We start from the raw sequence: 12,373 nt of genomic DNA on the forward strand, positions 1-12,373 counted from the left end.
TACTAATAACTTTCTATTTACGATAAGAAATGTTTTCCTTGGCACCTGGGGCCATGTGATTATGACGTAGTTGTAAGATTAAAGGCTTTTCTTTTTTTTTTCTACACTGTAGGCTTATTTGGTTTTTAAAACATAAACACCCTCTGTTGTTCTAAATTATCTCTGCCTCTCAAGAACTTGTTTGTAAAAGAAATCTCCTTGTTTCTGCAGGTGGTACAAGCTTCGCTCCAAACCAGGGAAGAAGGAAAAGGAGAGAGGGGAGATTGAAGTGGATATCCAGTTTATGAGGAGCAACATGACAGCCAGTATGTTTGATCTGTCCATGAAAGACAAGTCTCGCTCTCCCTTTGGCAAGCTCAAAGACAAGCTCAAGGGGAAGAGGAGCAGTGGCCTTTCCGACACGGCATCGGCGATCATTCCCAGCACGACTCACTCGCCTGCTGACAGCGAAGATGAATCGGTCGAGAAGGAAAAGAAGAAATCAAAGTTCAAAACCCTGTTTTCCAAACCTGGCCTGCAGAAGACTTCCCTCTCCCAGTCCATGTCAGTCCTACCGACGCAGCAGCCCGTCACCGAGAAGGTTCGGCTTCGGCCCAGCGACTTCCAGTCGCAATGGGACGACGAGGAGTCGGAGACCTCTCCAACCTCAGAAAGTGAGTATTGGCACTCTCTGCACTGATGAAGCACAAAGCCTTTCTCCAAAGGTTTGCTTGCACTTTTCATGCTTTTTAGAGTACTAGTTAAATTCTTACTGAATGAATCCCTAGAAAGTCACTTCTGTCCATGGTGGTGGGTATGCACGTAGGACGTTAGACACTCACGGCTAAGCTTACCTTGGGATAGCATGGAAACTGTGGGGCTGCGCGAGCAATGTCCGCACGTGTTGGCGGTGCAGCTTCACAGTAAGTGATCTGTGGTGGTTTTCAGTCATTGGATGGCGTGTGCGATCCGGCGTGCTGAGGGCTGGCACTGGTCGGGGACCCAGAAGGCCTGGAAGTGGCTGGTATAGTCACACTTGCGATGTTTCTGTTGCTGCGAACAACAGCATTGACTGAGGTTGTCAGTAGCTAGTGTCAGAGGAAAGGATGTTCTTGCATCTTGAATTTCTCCCCGTTTATTTTTTCCAGAAGCCTTTGGAAATGCCCTGGAAGAGAAGTCCTCTCCTTCTCCCATATTTAAATCTCGTAAAACAGCAACTTTGGACAGCAGGCAACTAAACCAAGTAACCACTAGCCACACCAAGAAAGAAGGGCTCTCCTTATTCAGTGGCCTTAAATCCAAAAGCGATCCTGTTTCCAAGTCTAGTCTGTGTATCAATGGCAGTCATGTTTATATGGAAGAGGGCACGACGAAGGACAACACTCCAGTCTCTTCCCCCTCTCCTCTCAACTTCAGGAGGAAGCAGCTCTTTGCTTCAGAAGAGAACTTGTCTTCTAGATCTACTAAAGGACCTGAAGAGACGGGAAGAACATCTCCTAGTTATGCTTTCTCTGGGTCTGCATCCTTGGAGACCTTTAAATCTATGACTTTGCCGTCATACAAATTGCTTAGCAGTGAAGAATACCCAGAAACCAGCGTTGCTCCAACTGTCGAGGTTATTAAAGAGACCAAAAAAACGGACCACAAAAAGTCTGCCTTGCTCTCTCTGGTCACAGGGAAGAAGGAGGCAGCGAAGACCATTGATGCTGAGAATATTCCTGACAGGACCCTGCAGGATGAGGAAAACAAAGTTCCAGAAGAGAAGAGCGAACAAGAGGCCAAACGTCTTGAACTTCCAGCAGATTTAAGCAGAGGGAATCCTTCAGAAGACAGTCACCGTGCGGAAGACGTCTTTGCAAATAAGCAGCCGCTCAACCCTTTCGAAGAAGAAAGGAAACCTGAAAAAGCTGCTGCACCGGCAAAGACCAAAGCTGTCAAGCCCAGGTCAGTCGTGTTTGCCTCGGAGGTTGACATAAATAGCGACGTGCAGCGGTGGTGGTGGGTTTTAACGTGCCACAGAGCAGCGCTTCTCAACTTGGCGTCCTGCATGCGGCAGAAGCCTGTTGCTCTGCAGGGTACCTGGTGGTTTTAAGCTGGCCATTGGGCCCTTTGATAACAAATAATAATTCTGAGTTCTTTCTCAGTATGAAAAGGTATTGATATAGGGATATTCCTTATAAGTGATGCCGAAATAGTGGTTCTCTGAGTGCAGGCATCTTTGCAGGTACTGTAGGGTTGATTTTTCTTGCTGGATCCTTTGCAAAAACTAACATTCCGCTGAGCTGTGTGGCTTGAACGTACCCAGGGGCTGAAATACCAGTTCTAACATCTCTCCTTTTCTCTTCTGTATTTGGCTGTGGTCTTCAAAAGTGTTAATCTTGGAGCCCTTCTGCTTTTGGCATTGTTCACAGCAATATGAAGGACATTTGTGTGAATTGGTACCCAAGGCTTTTTCGGAAACTCTGCTCCTTTATCCTTCATATATATATATATATGTATATGTATATGTGTGTGTGTGTATATATATATATAAAAAAACACCTCTGTGTATGTGTTTTGATATATATATATATATAGGGGTGTGTCCTACTAATAAGGCTACGTTTTGTGTCTTTCTCTAACTCCTTATTTTCAGTGCTTCTCGTGTTTAAACATCTTGCATATGAAGTGTCTTACTAATAAAATTGCTTGGGGTGCAAAAGATGAGATAGTGCTTAAAAGCAGCCAGCGCAGTAACCTGTGCAAACTCTACAGCAGAAGTGTTCTGACATAAACTGAGTGCTTTGTAAAGACACATTTAAGTATGTAAAGTCTATCAGATAGGCTCTGAGGTCTCTTGCAAGTACAATTCATCTTCAGTGTTAGGAGTTGATGGAGTCTGGTGCTAAAGCTTGTCTGTTCCGGCCTCGTGTTGCATCTGCAAGTGACATGCGAGTTTTTTGTCCCTTTTTGCAGACTGGGCGTGTCTTCAGAGGAGGAAACCAAAGCCACACTTCCTACTCTTGCACCTGATTCCCTTCCTGCTTTTCTTTCTGTGCACCATATCAGTAGTGACAATAATCCTTTTATTTCTAAAACAGGACAAAAAGTCAAAGTGCCAGACTCTGAAAACATTACTAGTTCTCCTGCATCTATTACTTCTCCTCCTCCTTTTGCTGCAGAGCTTTTGAATGGCAAGAACCCCTTTACTCCCGAGTGGGGCAGGGCATCTGCAGCCCTGGATCCTGAAGGCATTGCCTGTTTCCCTTCATCCCATCATCTTGCAGCCTCTGTTCCCAAAACGCCTCTGCCTGTGCAGGTCTCTGGTAGTGGTAATAATCCTTTTGCTTCTGAATGGGGGCAGAGCTCACGGGGCCACGGTCCTGAAAGCTCTGATACGCGGGCTTCCCGGGGTCTCTCTCGCCCACCCGCACCTTCTCTCCCCTCTGATTGTCATTTTAATGACAATAATCCCTTTGTATCCAAGCTTGGGTGGGAACCAGATGTGCCAGGTTTCAAAGCTGTTGCTAGTTCTTCCCCTTCCTGCCTTCCTTGTGATGAAGACTGTTCCTCAACAGAACACCCTGCTGAGCTGAAACACTCTGGTCGCGATGCCTTAGGGAGCTCTTCAGATGTGGCTTTAACTAGTAATGTCAAAGCTGTGTCAAACCTTCTCGGCACCCTTTCTGACAACCCTGGCCTGGCTCCAAAGAAGCAGTGCGATTCTCCCCAGCTTCAGGTTGAGACTTCTTTGAAAAGAGCTAAGCTAGGCAACCCAAAATCTGTGTCCTTTCTCCTTGGTGGATTGCAGGGTGTTACATCAGGTGATGAGGATTTGGGTGGGCAGGGACGTGAAAAGTCTGATTTCAGTGAAATGTTGTTGACAGGGTCAGATGCAACAGGAGAGGGAGCCGGGTTTGCTCGCGAACTGGAAGCAGGGTGCTATCCAACGTCAGAACTCTCTAGTGACAGTATAGACCCCATCCGAAACAGCGAGACTGCTGTTCAGGGTGGTGTGGAAGTAGGTGGTGTAAATACTGAACCGTGCACAAAGGACGGCAAACACTTTGCATCTCTCCTGAAGTGTAGTAATAGCCTCTTGCCAGAGATCGGTGCTGAACAGCCACCTTCCCCCGAGAGCAAGCTGAATGAGATCTTTGGTGAAAAGAGACAAGAAAAATGTGCACCCATGTTAGAGCCCCAAGCAACTCCGCTTGATAAAAATGACTCATTTTCTCAAGTAGGATCTGCCAGACCAACCTTGGGAGCTTGCACACTGTCCCCTTGGGAAGCCACTGTAGGGAGGGCTGGCAGTGAGGTGTTAGTCACTCCAAAGCCAGCACCACGGCTGTCTTTAACGCTGAAAAAGTGCCCACCGGTTTCTCAGGCTGATGAGTTAAGTGGTGACGTGCCTTCTTCAGGCGATGGTGTAAAATCTGCGCCTGGGCTCCCATTACCTAATGAGAAAGCCTCAGATGCTCATGGGTGCCTCCCCCAAAGTGGCTCATTAGAGACTATCACTCCACCAGTGACGCTCAGAGATGATGGCAGTAATAGGCATTTAAAAAATGAAGGTGACAACGATTTATTTGACTGTCTTACAAATTTGAAGTCTGCCATTCCCATTAGCGGAGACCGTGGTTCGAAACTGGCCAGTCTTCCAGTTATTCCGGAGGGAGGCTCCGATGACGAGTTGCTGGGTGACTGTCAGGAGAACCACGGTGTCACTGCAGGTGATAAAAACATCTCAGAGACTGGAAAGCAGTCCTTAGATTTAATGCCTTTGCATGAAGAACTGAAAGAGCACTCTGATAGCTCTGCTGCAGCCCAAGTAACCCCGGCCGCTCCGGGAGGAGGAGGAAGTGCTCCTGGTGCTTGTAAGCCAAGCAAACCACCCGTGCTGCCTGCCAGAGTAGATGTTCACAGTGTCGATAACCAGGTAGCTGACTCAGGCTTAGATATGACATCTCATTCCAGGGAGCGTAATAGTCATTTTGAGAAACAAGAACTGAAAATAAGTGCAGGTGTTGAGGAGCGTGCAGAGTGTCACTTCTTTGAGCCTTCTGTTTCCTCTTCCTCCCTGTCAAGTCCTTCCCAGCCCTACTCTTCCTCTCATTCTCTCTCCTCTGTTACCCCAAGTCGTAGAGCAGAGTCTCCGAAAAAGCCAACAGCCGAGGGCTTCGCAGATAAAGCAGGAAATTCTGGCAAGAAGAAGCTTCTTCAGGCATGGGTTTCACCCTCTGAAACATATCCTAACCAAACTCAGCAGAGTGGTGAAACCGTGTCTCCTAAGCACAGGTGAGAGAATGTGGGAGATACACAGAAAGTATCTCAGTGCTGATGTGAGCCTTGCTTTTTCTTCCCGTGAGCGCAGATCTGTCTCTCCAGGAATTTACTGTGCTTTGCAGTGACATGGCATCGTACAGCCTTAACTTCCTCCGGCCGTGGATTTGTTGGGGCCTGGGTCCTATCATGCCAGTGTAGGATCATTGCTGGCTCCGGATGAATCTGTGTAGCTATTAAGGATGCCCAGAGCACTCGAGGGGACCTGCCATTCATCACAGTGCTACCTCTTAGGAGAAATGTTAGGGAAACTTGGTCACAGTTTAAGAAATAGGTCATTTCGTCAAATTGGGGAAATGGACTGCAATTCATCCATTTTTCAGAGATGAGAGAATGGTCACAGGAAGCCTGATAAACTGGGATGCTTCCTTTCCTGGCTGAACTGGGCTCCTGAGCCTCGAAGTGAATCGCAGCAAGCGATGCAGCTAAAGCCTCTCTCTCCCAAGAACGCATGGCTGCTTTCTGGAGCTGTCTGCAGCTTCTCCTGCCTGCTGGGGTACTGTTGTCCGAGGAACAGTGCCGCTGACCTGTCAGCCCTCAGTACTTTATCTGCAGAACCCCATCTGGGGTCTAGGACACTTCTGGGCCGGCATTTGCTGAGATACAAGTAAAATTTTCTTCCTGTATTAAAATTGGCAATATAAATCCTGTTCGAGCAAATGAAGATAGCACTTTTTGGCAGCTTATGGCGTAAGTTCAGATTGGAAGAGGCGTAATACATGCTTGTCCCAGGATAGTGGAAGTATTTGATATCTTGCAAGAACAAGAAATATGTTCTCGTTAGGAAAGTTAGGCTCAAATACTAGTGCGTGAGAAATCAGAGTAACTGCCGCTGTGTACTGCCTTCTCGTGTAGACTGACCTGGCTTTTCTTTTGTGACGTACCATTCAGGATGTATTTCCCTTGTTACTGCTTCTTTACCTCCAATGCCTTAAGTCAATAAAGACAGAGGAAGAGAACTGGAGTATACTTATAAAAAGCCTATAGCTTAGACAGAAATGCCTTGTCTTCCCGAAGCTGAATCTCTTATCTCTCTGGAGATAGAGAAGGGTAGGAAATTTCCCAATTTCTTGCTATATTTGGTTTTAGTCTGAAAAACTGTGTAGTGCTGATGTTACATGTACTGCCTAAATAACATAAACGTTTTTTACTGTTGCAGGCTCCATCCTGTGAAGCCAATGAATGCCACAGCAAACAAGTCTCAAAGTAAAAACCTGAATGTCATCAGCACTATGAATGAAAAGCTGCTCGAGATGAACGTGAAGGTATGGAGGAAAGTGGCACTTTAAACCAAAGCTTAAGCAGTAAATTGAATAGAGTTCATGTATTCGAGATAGTTTGCCTAGGCTCATATCTCATCCTGAGCAGAAAAAGAACAGTGGTTATTAGACCATGGGGGGCATGAACTTTTTTTTTGCCATCCCCAAAGGTGGGGACAGTCTTTAAATATTTTTTTTCTTGCAAACTGATCTATAATAGAATTGGTGTCTCTTGTTTGCGGAGGGAATTCTCAGTGGAGAGGAGTGCGGGGTGCTGTCTGACTCCCCAGAGGTGAGCGGGATGTGTGTGAGCCATGAGGTGGTGGTGACAGGAACGACGGGTGACTCATGGGTGGTGCTACCCCTGGAAGATAGTCCCGTTGGTGACGTGTGGGAGCTGCGTAACTTGGATCTGCACCGGAGATTGGACAAATTAGTCACTGTTTATTGTCCAACGTGATTAGTCCCCAAAGCTCATTTTCACCTGAAAGAAATATGTGGCTCTTTAAGCTGAGAAGGTGGGAAAAGTAACCTCAGGGTGCCTGTTGCCTTGTAATGTATTGCATTAATATCCTGTGCAGATTGAGAGACCAGGCACCTGCCTTTAAAGCACAGCTGCTTCCTAAAAGCGTAGCTGTGCAGCTTGCATAATCACTCAGATTTAAAGGAGCTTTTTGCATAATCTTGGCCTCAAAAGAGACCTCCAGGCTTGAGGCGTAGCTTAAAAGTCACGCTGATCAGAATGGCTAGAAGCGTCTCTGGGTCAGCAAGGAAAAACCCTGGGTACCGTTATTGTCTCTAAGGGTTTTTTAGGGAAAATGAAAAGTTAGTACCACAATAACTGTAGTGCCTCCTTCTGGTGTAAGTGGGGAAAAAAGAAAATGCGAGTTAAGTGATTCAAAGTGACGTGTTGCTATTTTGAATGAGTTGAAAACTTGTAATTAGTATTCTGGTGTGGTGCTCTGATTCCACATAAGAAATTATGCTTGATGTAGTCACGCGAGCCTGTTGTATGCATGCTCCCTGTGAAAGAAAAGCCTGGGCTGGCATTCTGGTTTAGCGTCTGAGGAGGTAGTGGGAGGAATTGGCAGAAGCTGCTAAGTAGCTGTCAAGTTTGCTTAAGGGTTAAAAGCAGACTTTTCAGAGAAGCTGTGTTGTGATGTGTTTTCACAGTCATAACTACAATAAGAGGGAAATGCCAGAGGCCGAGGTGGGTGTTTCTTGCTGTTAACCTGAGTTTGGCTTTCCTAGTCTATGGTATGTTTTAAGCAATAGCCGTCCTAGTGCGCTTCTGCAAATGATGGTAGTTGATGGGGCATGGCTGTAACTTCCATGCATCTTCGCTAAGCTGGATGGGCTGCTGCCTGGAGTCAGCATGACATTCTTTCCGCGTAAATTAGAGAAGAGTTGAATTACAGAACTGATGTTACGCAAAGATTTTATGCTAAAACCGATGGCCTGGTTACCGTCCATAACGTCTGTCTTGCTCTGAGCCTGCCTTCTGTTCTGGAGAAGACTGCCTAAGCTCTATCAATCGTGTCGCTGTGCCATAAGTAGCATGCACTTACTCTGAGGCAGTTGCTCTTTTTTCTTCCAAATACTTCCAAAAAAATATTCTGCATTCTGGAAGTGCATGAGTAGATAGTGTTTTGTATGAATTTTTTCGGGCTGGATTTGCTAGTGGCCCGCAAGCTGCTTTGTAGCAGAAAGGTTACCTGGCCTGCCAGCCTCTCCCTGTCATTGTTAGTGCCTTGGCCGTTGTGCAGCTTGGCCGGGGGCAGCCTGCTTTTCTTGATCATAAAGTGCTAATGACTGATGTTCCGAAATGCCATTTGGATGGAACTTATTTTTAAAAAGATAGGAAGCACAGTAATACTTTTGAAGAGCGGCTGTGGTTCTCCAAACGCCGTGTGTAAAGCTTGTGCTTTAAATCCCACAAGCCAGCTACCAGATACCATTCTGCTGCTATTCTGAAGTGCCCGTATGTCTGTAATGACCCTGCCTTTCTTCTCTCTCAAAGAAATATGATCCTTCAGATCCTGCCTATGCCTATGCTCAGCTTACACACGATGAGCTGATCCAGCTGGTCTTGAAACAGAAGGATACAATTACCAAGAAAGATATCCAGGTGCGTGAGCTTGAAGACTACATCGATAACTTGCTTGTCAGAGTCATGGAAGAAACCCCAAACATTCTTCGTGTTTCGATGTCTGGAAACAAAAAAGCTGGCAAGATGTAAAAGCTCTTGGGACGTTGGTTGAACAAAGGACTGAATTCCCGCCAGCGGAGTTTGATTAATAAGGAGACGATGTGAAGTAGGTGGTACCGGTTGTGCTGCCCACAGAAAATGACCTCTTTCCTGTTTCTGTCTTGAGCAACTCTGTTTGATTAGTAGTTACATCAGCTCTTGTGTATGGAGACCAGAAGCGGAGTCAACTTACCGTATTTATTTTTTTGTTTCTTTCCATTATTTGGGAAGATTTGTTCAGGCATCTAATCCAAAGGCTGATTGCAATAGGAAGGATGAAGGGTTTTTGATGTGTTTTGTTTGCCAGCAAGGCACTGATGATCCTTTATGAAGATTTTTTTAAATGGTTTTGTTTCGTAGAAGCTTTGATAGATCAATTACTCTTCTTTCCATATCTTAAGTTGTAGTGCAATATAAAATCTTGTACAGTAGAGCTTGAGGATTTGATTCTTTTTAAAAAAAAATCATTAATAACTACACTGGAGAAGTCCAAAGATGTGTGCTTCAGACCAGGGCTGTGTGGGCTGTATTTTAAAAGTAATTAAAAGTATTTTAAAAGTAATTAAAAGTAATTAAAAGTTGAATGCAAGTTAAATCTTACATTGGAAAGGAAGAAGCAAAGCTTAGTTAATCTCTTAAAGTACATATTGTTTCAATGCCGTTCTCCAAGGGGAAGGTTTACAGTTTTTTTTGATATAGGAAACATTGAGATGTCATGGTGCGTTTTTCTACCATAGGAACGGTAGTAATGAATTCGGGCCAAAGGTGCATTTTAAGTCAGTTCTCTTACAGACTTCAAATTCCAGATTCGAAGATCCTTCAAACAAGGGAGGCAAAGGTATGCCCAGTTTCTGTTCTGTAGTCTTAAATAGGTGTGGATTTCACAGTACACGTACGTGGCCCATGTCTCTTGCTGTGTGGGAGTTCTGTGACGATTTTTCTTTTACACCATTGCAGTTTATTAAATGTAAATACCTTGGACTTTGGAGCTGAGGCTTACCTTGGAACGACCTTCAAAGGTGATCAGTCTTACAACGCTTTCTTTCGTGCATTCCTTATACAGCCAAGAGAGGAACCTAATCGCCCTCCCCTGGGGACGGAGCAGTCACAACGCTAGTGCTCAAATCTGATTTGGTTTTTTTTGTGACTTGCTGCTCGGAATGGAATGAAAATTTTATGTAGCTGGGAGAGAGTGCTGGTTTTGCTGGACAATCGATACCTCTCAGTCTGCTTCCTTAATGTGTGGCTGCTTTGCAGCTTGGTAGGGACAGGTATGTTCTCCTCCCCATCTCATCGGACAGCAAATAACAGCATAGCGCTAAGAGCAGCCACCACAACAGGCTTCCTCCACTGAAAAACTAAATGTGGCTTTTTTTTTGGCGAGCTCTTGTAAAAGAACAAAAAAAATCAGATGCCTCTCTGGAATTTATCAGGGTTGTGAGAGTCCATAAAAGGCTTAGAAGAAAGTTGAAATACCAAAAAGAGTGGGTAGCAGAGGACCAAAGCAAACGCTCCTGCCTTTGGAAGTTGGAAGGGTCTATCGGGTCGCGCCTGGCTTAGCTCGAAAGGGGCGAGTTTCTAACTCAGTTTTTCTACAGCAAAGCACTTTATTGAGGGACTAGACTAGCTGGATCGACTATCAACCTGTTAGTAGTCTGCTTACTATTTTCATAAAACACTGAAAACTACTGGAGACTTCTCAAATACTGTATTTTTGTAGTGAAGAGTAGTTTAATATATTTGCCTAGAGATGTATACATTTATTGGAAAATTAAAAAAATGCTGTTAATTACATTTTTATTACTGTAAACTGACTAACTACCAAAGTCTTGAGCTTTTCTGACAGAGCTCTCCTTCACGGGAAGCTTGAGTTGAAACAAGTCTTAAGCGTTAAGAGTCTTCTAAGACTTCAGGTACTTTTTTCTGATTTTATTTTTATTTGAGCAGATGTCTTCAGTGAAGGGGTTCTTTCTTTTCTACTGTACCCTCTTCTGTGAATGAAGGGTCTGAAACGCAGAGGGTCTTAGTGGTATCTTCAACTCTTGGCTGGTGGTTTTGATTTTGAGTGGTACTGGTTGGCCTTACTGAAAACTGCTGCTGCTTCTCGTGCCTTGAAATAGTGAGGAAAATGAAGGATTAATTTGTTTCCTCCTGTGCCTCAGTGGATCTCTGGAAAGAAACGGTTGCCTATACCTCACTAATAAACTTGTCTTCTAGACTTTATTCCACAGCTTTCTGATGTTCTAGGTCAGAGAGTCAGAAAAACCGGTTGTGCCTTTGAACAGTGACTTAGCGGTTCAAAACTCAAAAATGGTATTATCGATAGTCATAACTGGACACATGGGAAGCAAGATTGGACTCTTGCTTTTTACTGGCCTCATTTGAAAACAATATGGGTACTACTGAGTCGCTGGCTGCTGAAGGCACCACGGTGCTGTGTGCGATGCTTTTGTAGTACGGATTTTATGAAGTTTGGATCATGTGCATTCCTGTGGGCAAGAACATGCATCTTCAAGTTACATGCACAGAAACAGAGCGGTACTATGCCTTAAAACTTGTAATGTCCTCTCCTGGCAGCCTTTTGTGCCAGTTACAACCGTGTCCATTGAGGTGGACCCCGGGTTGTGTCTGGCTTTTGCCCCTGGGTTTGTTCTCTCCGGCAGTTGCAGGGGTTGAGCCTCCTGCCAGAGCAGCACCGGTGCTGCTGCGGGGTCACGGTTCTGCACCAGCCACACTTCAACTTCCGTGGCCGTGAAAGCATCGCACAAACCTTGTACCTCAGTCTTTTATTGGCAATACTAGTTAAAGCCTTTCTTCAGCGTAAGGGGACTGGCATTTTATGTCCAGCAAGGTGCTACACCTTGACTTTAAGGGCCTTAAGAATCAAATGTATTGTTTTATTATTGAAGGATCTGAATGTATTTTTCCCTGTTTATACTGTCTGCTTTTAGCCTGGGTTTTTAAATGCCTTTTGGTTTCATGGAACACTAAAATAAAAATACCTTAAATCCAGTGTTCTGATTACTTTGTCTTTTTTCTGAAAGACCAGTTTCAAAAGGGCCTCATGCCCTCCTCATGACTAGCTCTGCTGCCTGAAACTCCTCATCCTCAAGGTATTTTTAGGCTAGTTCCATCCCTGCAAGCTATGCGTGCAGGAAGTTCATGGTAAACACCTCGCAGGGTGGGGAAACCTGATGGACGAGCTCATCTGCATCACGAGAATCGAGAGTTTCTGTAAAGCAAAAAAAAAAAAAACGTCTGAAAGGTTCGTGGCCAGGACCCAGTTAAATCACGCCCGTCACAGCGCTGGTCCCCCCGCCTCTGATTGTAATGGCCCTCAAATTGTGGGCAGTGGATGAAAAGAGAGGAAATCAGCCTCCCGCTGTCTGGGGGCCATTTAGTCCGAAACCTGTCTGTGCTGCAGGAGCCCTGAGTGCTATCATCTCCCTCATCCTCTGCTGATAATGAAAGGTGAATGGGGGGGCCACCCAGAGCCCCCCGAACCTCGGGGCTCCGGGCAGCGACATGGCTCAGGTCTGATGAGGACGGGGACGATGAGCTGCGG

At 45.3% G+C, this 12,373-nt stretch overlaps 1 protein-coding gene across 1 annotated transcript; it reads left to right on the plus strand.

Moving 5' to 3' along the window:
- Positions 1-210: 210 nt before the first annotated feature.
- On the plus strand, positions 211-8,799 carry RAB11FIP1 (RAB11 family interacting protein 1 (class I); the record flags this gene model as incomplete). The annotated part of the gene is made up of 4 exons (XM_009584333.1): positions 211-653; positions 1,128-1,923; positions 6,461-6,566; positions 8,581-8,799. Coding segments are annotated over 4 exons (1,564 nt in total), but the record flags the coding sequence as incomplete, so codon positions are not given.
- Positions 8,800-12,373: the final 3,574 nt, after the last annotated feature.

The sequence above is a fragment of the Fulmarus glacialis genome, unplaced genomic scaffold, assembly GCF_000690835.1.
Source record: "Fulmarus glacialis isolate BGI_N327 unplaced genomic scaffold, ASM69083v1 scaffold33658, whole genome shotgun sequence".
In the NCBI taxonomy this organism is placed as follows: Eukaryota; Metazoa; Chordata; class Aves; order Procellariiformes; family Procellariidae; genus Fulmarus; species Fulmarus glacialis.